The 23,450-nt window shown below is 39.5% G+C and overlaps 1 protein-coding gene across 3 annotated transcripts in view; it reads left to right on the forward strand.

Moving 5' to 3' along the window:
* The window catches only part of LOC134350426 (ALK tyrosine kinase receptor-like), a 1,308,522-nt gene extending 1,287,545 nt beyond the window's left edge, over positions 1–20,977 (forward strand). For 2 of the 3 annotated variants that reach the window (XM_063055603.1, XM_063055605.1), the window contains 4 exons: positions 1,406–1,507; positions 6,591–6,725; positions 8,282–8,372; positions 14,700–17,899. In XM_063055603.1, coding sequence (XP_062911673.1) covers positions 1,406–1,507; positions 6,591–6,725; positions 8,282–8,372; positions 14,700–15,509 — 1,138 coding nt within the window. In that variant the 3' untranslated portion in view covers positions 15,510–17,899. Of the gene's footprint in view, positions 1–1,405; positions 1,508–6,590; positions 6,726–8,281; positions 8,373–14,699; positions 17,900–19,416 lie in introns of those variants that run through there. The other variant, XM_063055604.1, reaches the window with a different exon arrangement.
* Positions 20,978–23,450: the final 2,473 nt, after the last annotated feature.

Consider the following 23,450-nt stretch of genomic DNA (forward strand, 5'->3'; position numbering starts at 1 on the left):
TCTTGGCCTGAAACGTCAACTGTACCTCCTCCTAGAGATGCTGCCTGGCCTGCTGCGTTCACCAGCAACTTTGATGTGTATTGCTTGAATTTCCAGCATCTGCAGAATTCCTCGTGTTTACAAGAAAAGGCCCTTTGGCCATAGTGTCTGTGCCAAATTAAACCAAATCCCTTCTAGCTATATCCTTTACTCCCTGCACTTTTGTATGCTCATCTAAAACCCCTGGAGACCACCTTCATATCTGCTTTCACTACTACCCCTGGAAACCTGTTCCAGGTACCTACCAGTCTCCAAGTAAACAAAAACTGACCCTACACACCCTCTTTAAACTTCTGCCCTCTCACCTTAAATGCATATTCTGTAATATTTGTCAAGTCTCCCTGGAGAGAAAAAGTAAGGTCTCTAAACCTATCTCAGCCACTGATAATTTTAGAAACTTCTATCAGGTTCTGACCCTCCAGAAAAAATGACCTGGGTTTATCCAGTCTCTCCCTTTATAGTCCACACCCTATAATCTAAGCAGCATTCTGCTAAACCTCTTCCATACCCTTTCCAAAGCCTCCACATTCTTCCTATAATGAGGCAACTTGAATTGAACACAAGAGAACTATATGTATCTGACTCTTCATTTCATTTGTACCCAAGAAAATTATTGGACCTGTTGACTGCTCTGACCATCTGTCCAAATGTACTATATTGCACTTAATCTTGCCAGAAGATTAAGTGCAATATATTGGTTTTCAACCACTGGAACCAAAGTAAATCCTGGACTATGGTGCCTGCACTGTGAGGCTCGGAATTACAGACAGATTTGCCTGGCAAGTGAATTCCAGAGTCCCGCAGAAAAGTCTGGTCTCTCATCAGTTGGTCTTCACCACATTGGCCGACCGATTGCCTCCCAGATATTGTGTCATTCAGATCGGCTGCATGATCTGACACTCGATTGGTTCCACTAGGATTCCAGGCCTGTAGCTGTGGGGGCTCAGAGGAAGGATAGATAATTTCTTGCAGTTCTTTTGATTTAGATGAATGGCTTAATTATATTTAAGTGGTTTATGTGATAATTAACCTGTTACTTTTAAAATATCTTTTTTAATTTTTATATTATTTACTTTATTCACATTGAACATCAATATCTATGAACGTTTATAGGCATTTAAAACCTGCTGATAGTTTAGACAGAAGACAAAGCACCACACCCAGCTTTACCTCCGTATCAATGCTTGTCAGGCGTGCTGAACAAGACCCCAAAACCACAATGTCCGAGGCCAAGCAGCATCCAAACCTCAGGAATGCACAGGGGTTGACCTCTCTGATCTGACAGCAGTTCTGCATGGCAGGCATGCAGGGACAGAAACCTTTAACGACTATGAGATTGACAGTTCTTTGTTGTTTGACACTGCAGGGCGAGTTATTACAGGAAGGGTGGCCGTGCTATGCTCCCAGTGAAGTGGATGCCACCAGAAGCCTTCATGGAAGGAATATTTACCTCAAAAACCGACACCTGGTATGTGTGTTTCCTTACTGAAAAAGTGAACATTCTGACTACTAAAGTAACATATCTCATGTTTTAAGCGATAGCATACTGATAGTGATATGCAGAGCACAGACTACAAAAGAGAAAGAACCATCTTGCTATGTACATCATAAGTCTAGTGGAATTGCGCACATTTTTTTATGGTCCATAAATCTGGTTAAAATTGTATCTGGTGCCTCTGCATCATATATCTAAAAGGAAGTTCAACACCATCCGTGACAAAACCATCCCCTTGATTGGCATCACATCCACCATCCTTAACATTCCCTCCCTCCACCATCTGTGCAGTGGCTGCAGTGGCCCATTACAAAATGCTGTGCACTTCAGCACCCCAGCCAAGCCTGTAACCTCAACCGGCAAGGTTGAGAAGGGCAGCAGGTGAATGAGAGCCCCACCGCTTTGCTCCAAGGCACAGACCGAGAAGGACATCACTTTAACTGGGACACCCTGGAGGTTCTGTTGCAGGCAAATACAAAGCAGCCACGAGAATTTATAAAAGGGCAATTCTCTTCTCATGACAATGTAAACAAACAAATCGAAGTAAATACCATCTAGGAACCCCAAAGAACCAAAGAAATGCGAGCCAATAGAATGCAAAGGTCAACTGAAGGGGTAGCCAATCAGGGCCAAGCCAAGTAAACAGAGGCCTATTTAAACACAAGCACTCCCAGAGAGAAAACACCAACAACTGCGCACTGAGGATATCACCTCGACTGGTGATGAAACATCTGCAAGATAATTGCCAAGCTCGGTGAACATTGCAACATCACACATAATAATCTGACGTGGAAATATATTGCAGTTACTTCATTGTCATGAGGTCTAAACCCTAGAACACACTACCTAACAGCACAGTCGGAGTATCTATACCAGAAAGTCCATAGCACGTCAAGAGGGAGGCCAAACAAATTCTGGTTAATTGGGCCATTAGTTAATCAGAGTAGCTGTTTATTTGGGACAACTCTTAAAAAACAAAAACTAATCAAGAAGATAGCCGGGATTCCCTTAGATGATTTGGAACACTATGCCGCTTAATTGGGACAGGACACTGTTACCGAACAGTTTGCAACTCGCATCAGTTTATGGTACTGTAGTAGTAGGAGCAGTGATCTAATTTGTTCTGTATTTCATTTAAATACATAATTTTACTCAGTTAAATAATAGTTTGTCTTTTTTATACTTTTTATTTTCATAAAACTTCAGCAATTGGAGCAGCCACTTAACTGGGCGAAAATGTACAGGTCCTGATGTATCCCAATTAACCAGAATCCACTGTATCACTGCTAACAAAGTAAACTTCACGCCTGCCCCACGCATTATCTGTTTGACTCAAAAACATATTCATTGAATGGGAGTAATGTCACCCCTTTGAAACCACTGAGCTTTAACATAGGCCTACTTATCAGTCAGGTGGCTAAGGCAATTTCCATTCATATGCTGGAGTTAATTCAGAATATTCTCTCAAAAGTTCTTCACAGAGGCATGAGGTAAACCAATGCTCCACAGAAAGATGGTAATAACCAAAAGGAGTTTTTGAACAGAAATTTTAGAGGGAGATATTATTGCAACTGTTATAGAATCATAGATAATTTGAGAGATACAACATGGAAATAGGTTTTTTGACCCATTCACTCCACATCCATACACAAATCCTACCCTAACCTATTTTATTGTTTCATATGGTGGGAGAGTCTAAGACCAGAGGGAACAGCCTCAGAATAGTGGGACGTCCTTTTAAAACAGAGATGAGAAGGAGTTTCTTTAGCCAGGGAGTTGTGAACTTTGTTGTCATATGCAGCTGTGGAGGCCAGGTCTTTAAGTATATTTAAGGCAGAGGTTGATAGACTCTTGATTGGTCAGGGCATGAAGAGATATGGGGAGAAGGCAGGAGATTATGGCTGAGAAGAAAATTGGATCAGTCATGATGAAATGGTAGAACAGACTCAATGGGTCAAATGGCCTAATTCTGGTTGTATACGTTATGGTCTTATGGTATTATGGTCTAATCCATTCTTATTATTTTCATGTTTCCATGGATTCCCCTTGGATTCTGCCAGTCACCCACACTTGGAGCAATTTACAGAGGCCAATTACCCAAGCAACCTATGTGCTTGTTGGTTGTGGGAGGAAAGCAGAGTAGCTGGAGGAAATCCACTAGGTCACAAGAACAATTTGCAAACCCAACACAGGCAGCACCAAGCATTAGGATCAAACCTGGTGTCGCGGGAGATGAGGCAGCAGCTCTACTTAGTCCCACCCCTGAAGACAGTACTGTTGTTGGGAGCAGGGTAGGAACAAGGGACTAGAGACAGAAAAATTCTTATCTGGTTGAAGATGGTTTTTGATGTAGCACAGGCTAGGAATATGGAAATTAAAGGCAGCATATGAAAACTGAGAAAAACTTCAAAAGATATTTGTTCTAAAAATTAATTTAAAAAATTCAGTGGTGCTGTTGAGAGGAAAGAGGGACTCTTCTGAATTGGGGTTAAATACCAATATCTTTAATTAGAAAGTAGGTTTGCTAAATGGTGATAGCGGAAGACTTGTTCCCCAGCACTGTCAGTTGTCATCTTGATGAGTGCAAAAAATTAATCTTAAAATAATCACCATTCCTCAAAAAGACAAGAGCAGAGAACAACATAACTGACAATCGGCATGCAGTTAATTTTCAGTAAGCAGCTTCTGAAGACTCCACAGTGATATTTGATTTATCGCTGTGTGCTTTAAAGTGAGCAGTAATTTAATAGAATTCCACCACTTTTTTAGTTACGATGCCTAGAAATTCAATAAGATAATGCTTGGGAATGAGTTATAGTGGGAAAATAACTGCTAAAATTATAACCTTGTAGATAACAAGAACTCCAAGTCTCGCTACTTGATCACTTGAAAATATACCTTTCCTAACCTTTCCCCTTACTTGTAAAAATACCTTTCCTCTCCTTTGTAAATATACCTTCCCTCTCCTTTCCTCGTGCCTGCTTATCCACTGCTTTGCATCTACCTCCCTAACAGCAATGTCACATTTCTTTCGACACCACGGCACCTCACAGCTTCAGTGACCCAAGTTCAATCCTAACCTGAGGTGTCATCCATGTAGAATTTGCAAGTTCTCTCTATGACTATATGGCCTTCTCCCAGATGTTCTGCTTTCCTCCCACATTTCAAAATGTGGAAGTTGGTCACTGTAAGGTGACCAACAGTGTGGGTAGTGATAGAAACTAGGAAAGCTGATGTAGACAATATTCTGGAAAGACGGGCATTGTGATCACAGACAAGAGCTGATTTTGCTCACTCTCCCGCGATGGTGACTCCTCTCTCTGGGGTATGGAGGCTATGAAGACTTCCCATGCACACTAATATGATGAACTGAGAAGCAAGGCTTTGGGCCTACTCCGGGCTGCTCCAGGGTTCGGATCTAAGGACTCATTTTGGTTCGGAATGTTGTCGCTCACTTCTATTGTCTGCATGATTTGTGTTTTCCGCCCATTTCTCTGTAGGTTGGATATCGGTGCTTATTTTTTTTTTGTAATTGGGTTCTTTCGGGTATCTTGCTTTGTGGCTGCCTGTAAGCAAACAAATAAGTTTGAAAAATGTATACACTCTTTGATAAAAAACGTACTTTGACTGTTGGTAGAATAATGTCAAATTAAAGTAAGTGGGTGCTGAATGTTTATATGGACTTAGTGGATTTAAGGGTCTGTTCCCATGCTGTGTGACAAACTTTGCAGCAAGGTAGGAAATGGGTTCTCACCAGCAGTAGCAAATAGGATGAGCAATAAACACAGACTTGCCTGTAATGTCCTTGCTGATAGCTCTATATTCCATGAGCAATGCTAATAAATAGGAATTGAGTCCCCACAGTTACCATGTTTCTGATTATCTGTAACACGCACCCACAAACAAATCATCACAGCACAGAACCAAGCATTTCAAACTGTTTTCCACATCCAAGCAAGAGAATGAAGCCATGGCCTGTGGACTGTCTCTCCCTTTTCCATCCATAGTTTCCATGTGCCTTTTTCTGTTCCGTGTCCACTGTGCTGTACTCCTCCCCAACCCCACCACCATAAGGTGAAGACGACTGCAGTTGGGAAATGCAGCCAATTCGAGGCCATGGCAATCTGATTTGGGGCTGTAATTTATGCCACATATAGCAATAGTCTGAGCTGCCGGCTGACAGGCAACTGTTGTAACAGCATTGGCAGGGATGTTGTCATCCTGTCAATTCATTCCCCACACAGCCACTGGGATCTCAGGACTCTAGAATTCCACAATATCCTTGACAATAGTGGAATCCAGATGCATGAAGGCAGTAATTAAAGCTCACTTATGGCACTTATTTATTGGGTGGCTTCTCCTGTGAAGATTTGCTTTCTAATATTTTCTATTCTTCCACGGTTGTTTCAATGGGTGCTACCTTCCTTGCTGGAAAGGAATATCCCAAGGCTTTGCACGTACTGTTCACAGGGTTGGAGCTGGATTCTCCCCATGCTTTGAGATAATGTCCCAAACATGTGTATGTACGACTATTTGCAGTATCTTCTTCATTCTCCATGGAATGATATTTCCCTATTGCTGGAGCTGGATACAGTGGCTTATCATGAAATTACTTGGACTTAATGTGCTAATGAGGAAAGCTTCATAATCAGTATCTCCGAACCACAAAGCCTCAGTGAGATGTACGTAAAAAAATTACTTACTAGTGACTAAAAGGTGCTCATCTCCTTCACTGTACACAGTAGTATCTGCTTAGTAGTTGAATTAATTTCTTGGTACATATTATTTTCAATTTATCTGGTTACTTTTGCTTTGCCTGAAAATGCCTCAAAACAAGATGGAAAAATCAAAGACAATATGCACTATGTTAACTGGCAGTTGCATTTAAGCAAAGATTTAAACAATGAAAACAAACATGGTGAAAGGAATTAACGTAAAGTTTAATGAAGTCTCAAATGGAAGAACTTCAGAGTTGATGTCCTCTTGAAAATCTGAGATATTAGCTTTGTGTTTGTTGTTGAACTATGTAAGATTGTGCATTGTTGTTTTGTTGCAGGTCCTTTGGAGTGTTACTGTGGGAAATCTTTTCACTCGGGTATATGCCATATCCCAGTAAGAGTAACCAAGAGGTGCTGGAGTTTGTCACTAACGGTGGCCGAATGGACCCGCCTAAAAACTGCCCTGGTCCAGTGTACGTAAACTCTTCTCAAACTGATTTGCGTAACTCCCCAGAAGGCTGATCTGGACAAATTAAACCTTCCTGTTACTCATTTTCAGTCTCTAGTATAATCTGATTTTACCATCTTCTGTTGGGGTTACAGACATTTCATCAATCTAATCTACTTAATGACATGCTGGTTATTATTAAAGATTATTAGATAGTTTGCATTTCTAAAAGTGACTCCCAATTAGCAAGCAAGGGAAAGGGCTTACAATAATCAATTTTATACAGATTTAATAATGCTATATCTCATAGTTGTTTTTTTATTTGAACAATCTTGTATGTAGTCTGAAAAGGTTAATGTAGTCAGATCTCTACGCAGGCTGCCTACACAATGCTAAAAGGGATGAATTTTAAACATAAAATATTTTAATCACCTAATCTCAGTAACAAAAAAAAATTAAGTATAAAATATTTCCAGTCTAATGTATAAATGTTTGGCTTTTATAGACAGTATATTGATTTAAAGCAATGGACTAACCATAATATTGAGAAAATTTCCATCAACAGGCTGTATGATCATGATTTTCTCGCAGGAAAATGTTCTTAACTCTGGAAAAATCCAAAATACACCTGAAAAAAATAGTTACTATCAGCAGCTACTGAGGATTGAGTAATTTTGGAATAAATGGAATTGTCACTTGAGAAAAGGAGACTAATTAGAGCCTTTAGGCTGAGCTTGATTAGTAATTGGTGTCTTGATCACACCCACAGAGTTGACAAGTGCACCGATCACACCAAATTTGACTTCAACTTTGTCCCTGTAATTAAAGGGAAATTACAAGCTGATTTATGTGTTTTTCCTGTGTTAGTAAAGTTTGGAATGGTTTGAGAATGAAACACATAATGAACATGTCAAAGTGTAACTGTGCTTCTGTCTGTAGGTTAAATTTTGAAATGTGCAAGTATTTGACCTCCAGTCTTGACCATATTGATAGCCATGCTGAAGTCTGCTTAATGTAGAACAGACACTTTTTCCTGTGTCTTGAAGGACGAAGCAGTAAGTGGGCACAGGGCTTCACATATCTTCTACAATATTTGTGAAAGTTTATTGCAAGCTGTAATGACTGCTACCTTGCAGAGTGCAGCTGTGCAAAATGTGTACCTAGTCATCCATTATTGCTTCCTGAAGAGCCCAATGGTAAATGTCATTAAATAAACAATAAGGAGCCACATAAATCTCCCCATAATGTCACAGTAAAAACACAAAATTGCTTCTGCCAAAAACACTATAGTGCCACATGCTGTTTAGCTTGTTGCATCATAAGCTGATAGTTCTCCAGAGAATAGTGGCTACATAAACAGCTTTAAATAGTTTGTTGCAAAATCTGGTGAAATATCTTGGTTTATAATGTTATAGTATTACCAATGTTGAAAGAAAATACAAGCAAAAATTTACAATTTTAATTGAAATACTAGAAATAAATCATAAACCAAGAATACTAGAATTAAAATCAAGTTTATTATCACTGACATATGTTGTGAAATTTGTTGTTTTTCTTATGTTTTTTTAATATGTATTTCAGGTACCGAATAATGACTCAGTGTTGGCAGCATCAGCCAGAGGACAGACCCAACTTTGCAACTATATTGGAAAGAATAGATTACTGTACACAGGTAATCATTATTTCAGGGCAGAGTGATATTTATCTAACATTACAGCTATCCATTTCATCCTTAAGAGGAATAGGATAACATGGTGAATACTATAAATCAAAACTTTCAAAAGCGTTCAATTGGAAATTGCTGCAGGAACCAACAATGGAAGCCCAGAAGACAAAATTAAATTATGGAGTGGATAAATAATTGGTGAGAAAGGAAGAGGAGAAAATAGAAGAAAACAGAGAGAGGAAATACAAGACAAAAAAAATGAAGTAGGAGAAATTCCAAGGAATTGATTCTGGCTTGAGATTGCAATAGGGAGACACAAAAAGGTTTTGAAGAAAATTGATACTATCAAGGAAATAGAGAAAAAAGTTCATCCCGAGAAGTTAAATAACAGCATTCATACTTTCTCTTTAAACCATAAAGTGGCATAACCCTTAAAGTGTTTTGAAATCACAGGAAAAAAATGCCAAGATGGCATTCATTGTAAGGGAACCAATCTATCAGGAAGCCAACAATATTTGGTTTATAGCGAAAGTCACAGCAGATAAGAGGAACAGGAGGAAAGCGATGGGAGAAGAATTAGGTGATCATGAGAAGGATGATGTTTCGATGATAGGGTTGTAACAGACAGGGTGACTAGGGCTATTTGACAGTGGATGGAAGTGTAGATCTGCAAATTTGGTTCTTCTGTGGTGGTGGTGGTTAGAGGAGGTGTGAATCAGGAGACTGGAGATGTTTCAATAGTGGTGAGTTATAGAGGGTGTAGTGGATCAGCAGCAGATCAAGGATAGGAGATACAAGTATTCTGGGAGGTGGGGGAACGGATCAAGGTCTGCACAGGGAACACAGGTCATTATGAGATTGGGGTAAGCATGCTGGGAATTGGAGGGAGGTGAGAAGCTGTGGGATTAGGGAGTTGAAGGATGAATGCAAGTTATTTCTCCACTGACAAGTGCCCCGGTCCAGTATGGTGTTGGGAAAACCTGGTTGTCCCAGGTCACCCCATCACTGAACAGTTCCCACAACCTACAGACTCACTTTCACTGATGTTTCATTTCATATTCTCAATATTTATTGCTGATTTATTTATTATTGTATATACAGTTTGTTGCCTTCTGCTCATTGATTGTTTGTCTGTCCTGTTGGGGGCGGTTTTTCAATTATTCCATTGTGTTTCTTGTATTTATTGCAAATACCCACAAGAACATGAATCTTAGCGTTGTATATGGTGACGTATAAGTCGTCGTCGTGGCTATCCCTCGAGGTCGAGGATGATGGTCTTCGTTCTGTTGATCTACTTATGGGCTCTCAAGTGGCTTATGAGTTCAATCTTGGCTTTGAAAGTTCTTCCACATTCAGGACAGGTAGTTCCAGATGGCAGATCGGGCCTTGGTTGTTGTTGCATCTCTTTCCATTTTCTTCTCAATTCTGCATATCTGTTGGCTTTGAAAGTTGCTGTTCCTTCTCAGATGATGGTTTGCCAGAGTTTCCTGTCCTTGGCATTGGTTTCCCAGTTGTTGATGTCGATGTTACATTTCTTCATGTTGGCTTTTAAGATGTCTTTGAATCTCTTCTGTTGTCCACTTCTTTTACGTTTGCCTTCTTTAAGCTGGGAGTAGAAGATTTGTTCGGCAGACGTTCATCTTTCATCTGAACAACATGACCGCTCCATCTTAGTTGGTTCTTGATGACATAATCTTCAATGCTTGTTGTTTTTGCTTCATTTAGCACGCTGACATTGGTTCTTCTGTCTTCCCAGCTGTTATTTAAGATGTTTCAAAGACAGCGTTGATGGAACTTTTCAAGTCCCTTTAGATGCCATCGGTATGTTGTCCAGGTTTCTGATGCATACAAGAGCGTTGGGATCACCACTGCTTTGTACACTAACATTTTGGTGTCTGTTCAGATGTCACGATCATGAAAGACTCTTGTTCGGAGATGTCCAAAAGCTGGTTCCAGCGCATTTAAGATTATGTTGGATCTGGTCATTAAGGTCAACATTGGAGGAGAGGTGACTTCCAAGATACGGAAAGTGGTCCACATTTTCCAGGGTTGTTTTGCCAAGTTGAATTGATGGTTCTGTCCGATTTGTCTCAGTTGGTGATGGTTGGTATATGATCTGAGTCTTCTTGGAATTTATGGTAAGTCCAAGTTTCGTGTATGCACGGTTGAAGGTAGTCAGAATTTGTCGTAGGGGTGATTTTCTGAGAGAGCTACAACACTGTTATCATTTGCATATTGGAATGCGATGAGGGAACTCGTGGATGTCTTGTTTTTGGACTTAAAACGGGCAAGATTGAAAGGTCTGCCATCTGTTCTGTAGACAATTTCGATTCCTGGGGGCAGGTCGTCCTTGATTATGTGGATGATTGTCGCAATGAAGATGGTGAACAAAGTTGGGGCAATCATGCATCCCTATTTTACTCCTGATTTTACTTGAAAAGGCTCACAGTTACTGTTGCTGACCATGACTGTGGCAAGCATGCCATCGTGGAGGAGCCTCAGGATTCGAATGTACTTTTCAGGAAATCCATAGGTGAATAGGACATCCCATAGGAATTCCTTTGATACCTAGTCAAAGGCTTTGGTGAGGTCAATGAATGCCATGTGCAAAGGTTGAAGTTGTTCACAACTTTTTCTTGTAGTTGTCACATTGTGAAGATCATGTCGATTGCTCAACGTGATGGTCTAAAACCGACTTGTGCCTGCGGAAGGATCTTCTCGGCTAAAGGCTTGAGCCGGTTGTTCATGATGTGGGTGAAGATCTTTCCTGCTGTTGCCAACAGGGAAATTCCGTGACAGTTTCCACATTCAGATCGATTGCCTTTCCTTTTGTAGATGGTAACAATTGCTGAGTCTCTGAAGTCTGCTGGTACGTCTTCATTTATCCAGATCTTGATGAGATATTGATACAGTTGGTAATGAAGCGGGTTACCTCCAATTTTGTAGACCTCAGCTGGTATTCCGTCGAGTACAGCGGCCTTGTTGTTTTTCAAGGTTTTGATGGCTTCCTTGACTTCTTCAAGTGTTGGTATTTTGCTTAGGGAGTGGTCAAAGGGCTGTTTTGGAATGCTGTTAATCACATTCCTGTCAAGTGAGACGGTTTGATTTAGAAGATCTTTAAAGTGCTCCCTCCATCTAGAATTGATGTCAGCATTGCTCTTCAGGATGGTTAAACCATCTTTGCTTTTGAGAGGGGCTTGACCGTGAGCGAGTGAGCCAAAAATAGCTTTAGTTGCATTTTAAAAAAAGCCTCGAGTGTCGTTAGCATCTGCTAGTTGTTGGATTTCCTGAGCTTTCTTCCTCCACCACTGGTTTTTCAGGTTTCAGGTGCTCTTCTGGACTGCAGCCTTGCATTCCTGATAGCACTTCCTTTTGGTAGCCGATTGTTGGTCATTTTGTAAGGTGATGAAAGTTTTTCTCTTTTCGTCGATGAGTTGTTGGTCGTTATCATTGAACCATTCCTAATTTTTTTTGTCTTGAACCCGATTGTTTCTTTGCAGGAGATGATGATAGCGTTCTTCAATTGATTCCAGTGTTCTTCTACAGATGGTGGGATTTGTTGAGGCAGTTGTTCTTGAAGATGTTGTTGGAACTTCTGTACATGGTTAATGTCTTGAAAGGATGTCAACATTGAATTTCTTAATAGTGTTCTGATTTTGGTGTTTCCTTTTGGGCCGAATCTTCATTCTCATAGTGGACGAGATGAGTTGTTGGTCTCGAGATCGTACAGTGATGTAGTCGATGAGTATTTGGAGCATGGATGCTGCCAGGAGACTTTGTGCCTGTTTTTCTGGCAAAATAGGGTGTTTGTAATCACCAGGTTGTGTTCAGCACATTTGGTGAGGAGGAGTGTTCCACTGGTGTTGACAACCCAACTCCTTCCTTGCTTATTATTCCAGTCCAGAGCCTATAATCTTTCCCAACTCTGGCACTGAAGTCTCCCAAGAGAATGATCTTGTTGTTGGGAACAGAGGAAAGGACATCATCAAGTTGGACGTAGAAGTTCATCTTTACTTCATCTTCAGCGTCCAGAGTTGGAGCATAGGCGCTGATGATGGTGGCATGTTGGTTCTTGACGAGCTGGATTTGCGGGGTCATGGGATGTTCATTGATTCCCAGTAGTTGCTCTGTCAGCTTCTGAAGTAGGCTGTTTTGGATGGCAAAACCTACTTCATGGATCCTCGGTTGTTCAGGATCAAATCCTTTCCAGAAAAAGGTGTATTGACCTTGCTCTTCCTTTACTTGCCCTTCTCTAGCTCAGAGCAACAATGTCAAAGTTGAATTTTTGGAGTTCCCGGGCAACAAAGGTTTGGGTTATCCATCAGAGTTTGTATATTCCAGATTCCAAATTTCATGGTTTCACTTCGCAATGTTTTTCGACCGCATGATGGTGATCCCTCTGAACACCGCTTTCCAGACAGGATGGGGTGAAGCAGACTATTTTTAGGGCACCTTTTCTAGCCCCTTCCCAGTTCAGGGTGAGCAGAGTGGATCCTAAATAGGGCTGCTCAGACATGAATACTGCTTCTGTCTAAAAGTTGAGTGACTGAATCAAGTATTCACCGTTTTCGTGCCGATTCTTGACTAGGAGCTTCCAGTCATCTCACATTGCCTGCTCCCGCCGCCCTCCCCCGATCGCCGAAAGACTTGAAGAAGTGGCCCACAGAGCCAAGACGCCTGTGCATGTATTTGTTTAATGTGTACTTGATGTTGCACTCCAAGAAGCACAGGATACTTCACTAATCACCCAACTGATTCCAGTGGCATGGAAACCACGACAATTGGAGCTGATGGATTTGTTGCATCTTTCATCCGCCTTCACAGCCATTGAGTTCAAAGTAACTTCATCTGCCTGTTCCACCATTGAGGTCTTGGTTGGATTGTTCTTTGTCAGGGACTTCACTCTCAACCTTACCGTCATGGGTGACCCTACCAGGATCATAGCTCCAGACGGCATCGCTCTCGGGATCTCAGGACCGCACAAACTTCTCCACCTCGACAAGGTGACAATCCACGGAGAAGTGACGTATAAGTACTTTGATAATGAATTTACTTTGAACTTTGATTGTCCAAACATGGTTCAGGGAATTATCTTATCATGTGCACCCAGACTGTGAACATTTGGGGTTTAAAAATGTCTCAAATTTGGAAATGTCTAATCAAATTTACAGAATGAGGGGAAATAAAATGTAAATTCAGCATACAATGAAATTTCTGCTTTTTTATCATTTGATTTTTGAGCAATGTCATAACCAGCCAAAACATTTGTTTCATAGTTGTAGATGGAAAGAGATTTAGATTGAGTGGAATGGATATAAGAGGTTTTTCAAACCAAGAGATATACCTTATTATCCACAAGTAAAACTACACTAAATATGACATTAGAATTGAGTGCCTGTAGGGAGATACTAAAATGAAAGAATGAGTTTAGAAAATTAGTGTTATCAAATGACAGAGTGGACATAAATAATTGAGTGGGAACAATGGTCTATTGTCATTCCTGTTGCCTCATACTTTTTATACCATGAGTTATAATATTAAACAGTGAAGAAGATTGTAATAGACCAGAAGAAAAGATAGGTAATCTGATAAGGTTGGGAAGAAACAAATTAAATTTAACACAGAAAATTGAGTTGACGCACATCAACTGAAAGAATTAATAGAAACAATATAGATTCAATGGCATTGTTCTAAATTGAATAAAAGGAGCTAAGTCTTTGAACTTTCAATTTGATTTCCAAAGAGTGGTTCATAATGCAAGCAGAATCCTGGGATTCAGAAGTAAAGGCTTGGTTGAAAGTTATGCTGAACATGTTAGGGGGGCAATTTAGGAACAGTTGCCATTAGGTTGAATTGGGGCAAGGCAGGTTTTAAGGTATTAAACTGAACCTTGGATAGGTTGATGGGGCAAGGTTGTTGGGGGCAAAGAAGCCTTTTAGCAAGTGGGAGGTACTTAAAGGTGAAATAACAAGAGTTCAAGGACTTCAAGATACACTGATATTCAATAAAGTGAAAACTGTGGTGATTGGCAAGGTAACTGGTTGGGCAGCAGATTGTCACCTGATAGTTTACAAATGATCATGTCTTTGAAATTAATTCCTTCTTTGGAGGTGGTTCTTCCCCATGAGTATCAGTATCAGTACTTCTCTGCCAAGTCTGGTATTTCCACCTACCTAAAATAAAATCAGAAAATGCTGGAAATACTGAGCAGAAAAGCCAGTAGATACAAACAGAGAAAGAGGATTTCTCTTTTAGTTTATTGCTATTTCATTAGCAGTTCACAGTTGTGTGTCCTGTGATCCTGTTAACAATATGTTGTTACATTCTCCCTAGGATCCAGATGTAATTAATACCTCTTTGCCTGTGGAATACGGACCTGCTGCAGAAGAAGAAGGAAATGTACCTGTACGCCCAGATGATCCTGATGGATTGGCACCACTTCTCGTTTCACCAGCCCAAGAAGCAGAGAATGAGCACGTCTCTACTGATCCTTCCTCACCACCCCAGCGTCCAACCAGCCTCTGCCTCGGTGACCATAGGATCAGATTTGTTCCAAGTGATACTGCCACTGTGCATACTGGAGGTTCAGCTGACGAGGGGCCTCGCATCGCCAGGGCATACTCCAAAATGAACAACTCTTCTACGTTACAACAAGGTAGAGGGTCCCGCAAAAAACCCACCAACCTCTGGAACCCCACATATGGGTCATGGTTCACAGAAAAGCCTGTTGTGCAAAACAACAACACTTTGACTGAGAGTCGACCACCAGAAAGAGAAGACTCCAGTTTCTGTGCCAGTGGCAGCGTCTCTTCTGCTCCCATCCCAGCACCAAGGCTGCAGGCTTCTGCAGTTGTGCTAGAACCTTCTTCCCTTGTTGCCAATACATTGGATGTGCCTCTGTTCCGGCTGCACCAATTCCCCTGTGGGAATGTGAGTTATGCATACCAACAGCAGCAGAACCACCAGCAAGGACTGTCTTCTGAAGCTACATCTGCTTGTGCTTCCTGTAAGGAAGGTTACAACTCACATGTTAATAAGGGCTTACCTGCCCAACAGGACCCACGTGTTCACCCTGTTGCCAATATACCCACCTGGGACTCGGGACTCTCTCTTGCAGAGGACGTAAATGTTACTATACTGTAAAAGAGATAAAGGTGGTTTTATTTAGGCAAGACTTACACCAAATAGAAGCAGCAACAAGTACCATTTGGCTCACAGGACTAGCACAGGTTCTTGTTTTAATTCCAAAATAAAATGCAAGACACATTTGGATCTGAAGTAAGCTCCAATGCAGCTCATGCATTTGAAGGTACCAAGCTTGTGTACTGTACTGGCAAATTTGTGCTGAAGTTATAGCTATAAGAGACTCTTCAGCACCTGCTGAATTAATTTATATGACTTTTGAACTAAAGTAGTGTTTTTAAGTAAAGTTGCACAACAAGCTAAACCTGCAACACTGAATTCTTCATTCTTTTATATTTGCTGGCTTTCATTCCTCTGCCTACCACCAACTCTCAGCAGCTGCAACATCTAAGGAAGGAAATGATCAGGCATTAACTCTATGAGGGGCATTGTGATCTCAAAATGAAGAAAATGCTTTTATTTATAGGGTACCTTTCATAATCACAACGTCTCAAAGTACTTAACGGCAATTTTGAAGGGTGGCCACTTTAACAATGGACCAAAACCAATATGAAAAGTTATTCATGCAAAATATGAGGGAGAACAGAGATTTAGCACTCTCCATGTAATGTTAGGACCTCAATCATGGTTGATATTTGCTCTTGATCAATCAGCAGAAACAATGGATGGATGCTTAATCTGCACACAAATGACAGGCAGGCACCCTCACACTACACTAGAGGTGAAATCAAGATGCCCACTCGACCCAAAATGCTGCAATATACTGTGGGAGGGTGCTACTTCTCCCCAGGAAAGCAGTAAGCATTTCACCTCAGCTCAGGTTGTAAGTGAGTGCATGTAAGTTTAAAATAAAAATGATTTTTATCTTCAGGGGTTTATGCCTTTTTTTCTGATTCAGACCTCTAAGATAATTCCATAAGTACTGAGAACAAAGTTACTACAAATCAGCAGACTATGAATACAAGTTTTCTGTGAGATTGGGGTTGTAGCAACTGCCTGAATGTGGATATCACCACTTTGTTCCCAGTCCTAACTCTCTGTATTTCACTGGACTGAAAGGGATGGATGGAGACTCAGACCAGGAGCGTAGGGGAACTAAGACACTAGCCCTGTATCTGGCCCAAATCCAGGCCTAATTACTGCACCTTCCGCTACATGACTATTACGTTAAGTGTGTATTAGAATGGTTAAGAAACTTCATTCCAATATGACAAACAAGCAAAAGCTACTTGCCCAAACTGTTACCAAAATGACCCCTATTTAAGATCATGTTTGATAATTTATTCATCTTTCCAAAACAAATTAATTTCCAATATTATACATACAAAGCTAAGAATTCTTCCAGTTCCCTACAAATTCCTCAACTGTAGCAGTGGCTTGCACAAATCAACCATTATAACAGACCTATTTGTAAACTAAAATAAAAGCAGAAAATACAGAAAATATTCAGCAGATCAGGCAGCATCTGTGGAGAGAGAAAAAAAAATGAAGTGGAAGGTCATTAACCTGAACCTCTTTTTCTCTCTCAGCACAGATGCTGCCTGATTTGTTGTGTACACTTGCATTGTTGGGGGTATTTCCAATGTCTAACACAACTGGTTTAATTTTTCTTTTTTTGTTTATAACTAATTTTGACTTGCACTTCATTTATGGTGGAATGTAACCTCTGAATTAAATTGCTGCTAATTAGCCTATCATAAAGTACATTAATATAATCTTATTACAGTTGTTTGTATTGTTTCAGCAAGCACAGAACCTTGGATTTGACTCGGTCACTATTTTTAGATTATTATAATATGGAAATGTGGCTGTCTGATTCTCCTTTACATCCTTTTTCTATATTTACATACAAGCACATCATTGTAAAGATATTTCATTTTTACTCTTCATTTTTGTGCTGCCTAATACCCTACAGATATTAGTGATTCAAATAACATAATTACCTTTATTGAAGACATCCATGCTGCTTTATTGAAAATTCCATGCCTTTGAACTAGTGTTGACTCAATTGCAATCTATTAAAATCTTGAAGATCTGCATCATCAAACATTGGAGGCGAGAAAACCAGCCAGAAGATTTCTGCTCGAATGAGAAGAAATTTCTTCACGCAAAAAGTAGAGAATCTGCAATTTTAAAAATAGCTACGTATTTTTTTAAATTTTGGAACCAGTAGAAGACTGAATGGTTTATTCAAACTTCTTTATCTGCTGTTTATTAAATTGACCTTTATTTACCTTTAAGTTTCCTTCTGAGCAAGGAGGATCAGCAATGTAGCAGAGATCCCATCCCCATATTCCTGCAGTTACCTTGAGCCAATAACCATTCCAGCTTGTGCACCTACAGTGTCTTGTAAAAATATTCAGCCACCAACCCTTTCTTCACATAATTGAGTATTACAGCAAAGGATTTTGATCAATGTAATTAACAACTTTTATTTGTGAATCATATACTCTTTTTCCCCACTGTAGAGCCTAAAAAAAAGTGAATAGCATGAAAAAGTAAAAATTCATAAACTGAAATGTCAGCAGTTCAAAGGTATTCATCCACCTTTGCTCAACTCTTAGTTCAACCATCTCTCACAGCTATTACAGCCAATATTCTTTTTGGATAAGTCTCTATTAGCTTTACACAGTGTGATGGAGCAAGATTTGCCTATACTCCTTGCAAAATTGCTCAAGTTGTGCCAGATTAGTTGGGAAGTGGCAGTGGACGGCATTCAAGAGGTCTTGCTAGAGATGTTCGATCTGGATAAGGTCAGGACTCTGTCTGGGCCAATGAAGAACATCAATTTTCTTTATTTCAAGCCACTCATTGGTTGATCTGGTAGCGTGGTTTGGGTCATTAACCTGCTGAAAGATGAACTTCCCATCAATCCTGACCAGATTTCCAGTCCCGACTACCTCCAGCATACCTTACAATAGGGATAGTGTTACCTGACTGATGCACTGTATTGGATTTACACCACACATACCTCTTAGTGTTCCAATTCAGTCTCATCTGACCACAGGACCTTCTTCCATATCCTTCCAGTATTTTCTAAATGATACTTTGCAAAATCTTTACGAGCAAGGATATGCCTTTTTTTAGTCAGGGTTTCTTCCTTGCCACTCTTCCATAAGTACCTTTTTTTGTACAGGCCTCAGAGATTGCGGAGCCATGAACTTCATCTCCATTGGCAGCCACTGACTTCTGCAGCTCACTCAGAGTGAGTGTTGACGTCACAGTAGCCTTTCTTACAAGTGCCATTCTTCTCCAGTGACTACGTTTAGAGAGAAGGCCTGACCAAGGCAGTGTGACTGTGGTTTCATATTTTTTCCAATTTTTCTACAACTGACTGCACTGAGCTCTAAAGTATGACCAGTGCCTTTGAGATGGTCTTGTACCCTTCCTCAGATCTGTGCTTCTCTATTATCATCTCCTTGACTTGTCTTAAGTGTTCTTTTGTCTTCATTTTCATTTGGTCTGTTGAAAATCTACCATACTATTGGATGTTACATAAAGAGGGTTTTTTTTTTAATACATTGAAAACAGGTGATCCTCCAACTGTCTGCATCAACAAATTGGATGAGTTGGTAAGGTAATACCCTGTATTTCACCTGAGGAAAGTTAGCATAGTAATTACAAAGAGGATGAATATTTTTTCAACCTCTCCATTTTGAGTTTTATTTTTTAGTAAATTATTGACAAGTTTTGGAATTTTTCTTTAGATTTGATATGATGCACAATGTTTTGGAGATTATCCTACTTCAATAGTTTTTAATTTAGTTATGGAAGTTCTATACTTCTCAAGGCACTGTACATCTGCACACCGTTGATTCCTTCTACTCTTAGGTGAGATTCGAAGCTTGCCTATGCAGGAGATAAATCTCCAGATTTCAACATGCAAGCTTGTCGTTTTCCATTGCAGGGTTCCATTGAGTGTGGTGAGAGGACCTTCACAACTCTGGATTCAGTTCAGGGCAGCTGCTTCTGAAGTTAATGAACTTAGTGAGGAAACAGAGGAAACAAAGGAAACAGCAACAAGAAAAGAAATTTCAGTCCTCCAAGCTCATAGCATTGACTTGAAAATTCCATAACATACCTTTAGTGACCTATCTTGGGGGCATAGCTCAATTTATCGAATCTATAACACACTGCTTCAAACCCTATCCAAGATAACATTCCCCACTGAAGGTTAAAGTAGTTAAATTCCATTTCATTTCTTACCCTTACCTCCTCTTACTTAATTTGAAATTTAGGTGTTCTAGGGGAGGGGCAAGGAATATTGAATGTGAATCTCCAAATTGTTGCTTTCCATTGCGGGGTTCCGCAATGCCTAAATTGAATGTGAATGTCTATTGTTACTTATTTAAGTATCTGTTCTGATTTTATAGAAACATTTGTCTGTGTATTGCTGCATTCCAAATGCAATTTACCGTGTTCATCACTTTGGGATGTTTTGATGTTTATCATAAATGTGAATATCTATTTCCTTTCCCTAAAGGAAGGAAATTCCTGTGCAAAAGTCCTGTGAGACCTTACAAGTTAAACTTCCATTCTCACCCCATCTGTTTCAATTAAAAAGGCTATTATTTGATACTCTGAACTTTCAGCTTCCACAGAGTCATCTGATCTGTTAATAACTAGGAAGCCAGCTCTTGATGCGTCATAAGCAAAATTCCAACTTACTGACAGAGAGAAACAAGTTTATTAGATCAATGCTCCACACTGAGCATGGGGTCTGCAAGTTGCAGGGAGCTACATTTCTATAGAAAGTACTGGAATCTTAAACAATATAAATGTTCATTATGTCTATTTCAGCACTGTTCAAAAACTCCTTGTCATGGTGAAGCCCGCTCATAACTGACTGCATGGTCACCAAGCCATTATACTTGATTACTTAGAACATGGTGGTGTCAATGTACAACTTCTTTTCATAGGATTTACCAATTGCAACTCCTCCCTGGTGATCAGTTGGCATTGTAAAGTTACTATTAGCTGCATGGCCCTTTGATTGTTTTACATGGAGCATAGTTATCAGTTACAATCAATAGGTTTTGAAGTTATGTATTTTAAAAAGTTGGATGTTAAAATCAAAATCAATAAAATGTAGAAATTGCATTATTACCATAAGATTGTTAATACATTTGTATGAATTTATTTTAATAGAGACATTAACCTTTTTATTTTAAATCGAATGACATCTCAGGTAAAGTGGATAGAAAATTGTCACAGACTGCTAGCACTGTATACAATAATTTCTCATATTAAAATTATTATAATTTAATCTTAAGATTTTTACTGCTGAAAACACTTTTTTTGGAGCAAATGTATGTTTTCAACAAATGCACATGTGGGAATCAGAAATTCCAGTAGCAGATATCTCATTTGTTAAATCACTGCGTGAACATGCAGTATCTCTCTTTGTAGTGAGAGCACTTAAACACTAATACATATTATTAATAAATGATTCATTCAGTTCATTACAGTTTGTTTATGGCATCCTTCAAAGTGCTAAGTTAAGTGAAGACATACTGATGACACATAAAAGAATTTCTTGTCAAACATGTAGTTTGCCACAGCCTGTGGGAAGTCTGCATAAGACAATCTACGTGTCAACCTAAATACTTCAGGTTAGTCAGCTTTTGAATGAACAACCTTTCATTCTTGTGATGGACATCTGAAATGCTAAAGTGCCCTTTGCTTTCACAAAATCTTCTAAAAAAAAAATACAGTGCTGCATCTTCCCAATACAGCAGCCAACTCTTAATAATAAAGTTTCATTCACTCTTTATGACCTATTATCTGCTATTGAGCTCTAACATTTCATATTTCATTTCAGAGTTCTATTATTCTATATAGATCTGAACTCCATCTTTATACCGAATAATATACAAATCAAAATCCAAAACTTGCTGTGAATTTCAATGTCAGTTGAAAAATGTTAAATTAAATTATGTGAGGATTCCTCACCCGTATTTTATGTGTAGCATCCATCTATGCCTGAATTGTAATCACAGCTTAGGTCAAATCAATAAAAACTCCAGGTATTCAAAATTGTTTCGTAGTAGTGAAGTTCAAAATCTAAAATAAAATTTAAAATAGCTATAAACCATTTGAACAAGTAATATGATGGCTTTTCAACATTCTTAGTGAGAAAGTTTCAAAAAACAGTAAAAATACTGGCCTGTTTTGAATTTTGGTCAAGATTTAATGAGCAATACTTTATTATTAATTAATGATTACACTTTCATAGTTCAGTTATTGAATAATATCCACTACACTCTCCTTTTCCTTTGGATGGGGTTTTTGCAAAACCCTGTGGAACAATGAAGGTCATTTCTGTTAAAATAGTGTGGGTGGGAAACTGCATGGTGTCAACATAGCATACAAATGCAAATTAAAAAAAGAACACTGGGAAAAGGAATACACCACTAAGCCCCTGAAACCAGCATTGTCATTTGGTAAGATCATAGGTGATCCTTTGCCTCAATACCACCTTTCTAGACAACCCTTATATTCCTTCTTTCCCTTAATTTCAAAACATGGATCCATATCTGTTGATAATACTCACTGACTAAGTCTTTACAGTACTATTGAATAGAAAATTTTGAAGATTCATTATCCTCTGATTGAAAATACATTTTCTCATCTCAGTCCCAAATGGTCTCATTCTGAGAAAGTGAGCACCGGGCCATTCACCCACTCCAGGTATCAACATGCAAAACATAATTTGCCTTATTGCAAAGCTATTCTTCTTTGGGTAGAGAGGCTATACTTGTACACAATATTCCCGATGTTGTCCCACAAGAGACTTCCATAATTTCAGCAAGAAAACATTTTCCTGCGGTAAAGTCAAACATACCATCTTTCTAATTGGTTGTTCTATGTGCATGTTAACTTTAAGTGTACAGATTACTCATGCACAAAGGAATACAGCTCTCCTTAATCACTAACATGTTCATTCCTTCACTTTTAAAACAAATTGATTTTATATTTTTTTCATCTGCCGTGATCTTAATATTCACTTACCCCAACTTTATGCCCCCTAAATTCCATCTGCAACATCCTCACAACACACACAGCCACCAGCTTTCTGTTGTCAGCTAAGCTAGATGTATTACAGTTGGTCTTCTCAGCCAAATTATTGTGTGTGGTTTAGGTCAGCCTGTTATAGGAGAGATTAAGTTGGAAAGAGTGCAGAAAAGATTTACAAGGGTGTTGCCAGGACTCAAGGGAAGAGTTATCGAGAGAGGCTAACCAGGATAGACTTTATCCACTGAGGGGTGAACTTACAGAGGTGTACACAATCATGAGGAGCACAGACAGAGTGAATGCACACAGCTTTTTATAGCCCAGGCACGAGGAATCAAAAACTAGAAAGCGTAGGATTTAAGTGAGATTTAAAGAACCAGAGGAGCAAACTCTTCACACAGAAGGTGGTACATGTATAGAACAAGCGACTGAAAGTTGTAAAGGCAAATACAATAATAAGATTTAAGAGGCACTTGGACAAGTACATGGTTTGGAAATGTTTAGAGGAATATGGGCCAAATGTGAGCAAATAAGACTAGCTTAGATGGCTATCTTGGTTGCCATGGACTAATTGAGCCAAAGGGCCTCTTTTTGCATATGGTATTACACTATGTCTCCATGATTACACCCGGGGCTCAGCTCCAATCTCTGTGGCATGTAGTAGTCACTGCTATGCAACCTGAAAATACCCTGTTTATACCTCCTTATGTTTTCCATCTGTTAACCAATCCTCAATTCATGCCAGGATATTATTCCTCTCCTTTATTCTTCAATGTTGTATAATAGCCTTCTTGTGTGGCCTTCTGAAAGGTCAATAAACCACATCAGCTGCTTTGCTCGTATCTATACTCCCCTGTACTTCCTCAATTAACTCTGACAGATTTATTAAATGTGATTTGCATTTCATAAGTTATTTTCCAAATACAT

The sequence above is a fragment of the Mobula hypostoma genome, chromosome 8, assembly GCF_963921235.1.
Source record: "Mobula hypostoma chromosome 8, sMobHyp1.1, whole genome shotgun sequence".
Taxonomy (NCBI): Eukaryota; Metazoa; Chordata; class Chondrichthyes; order Myliobatiformes; family Myliobatidae; genus Mobula; species Mobula hypostoma.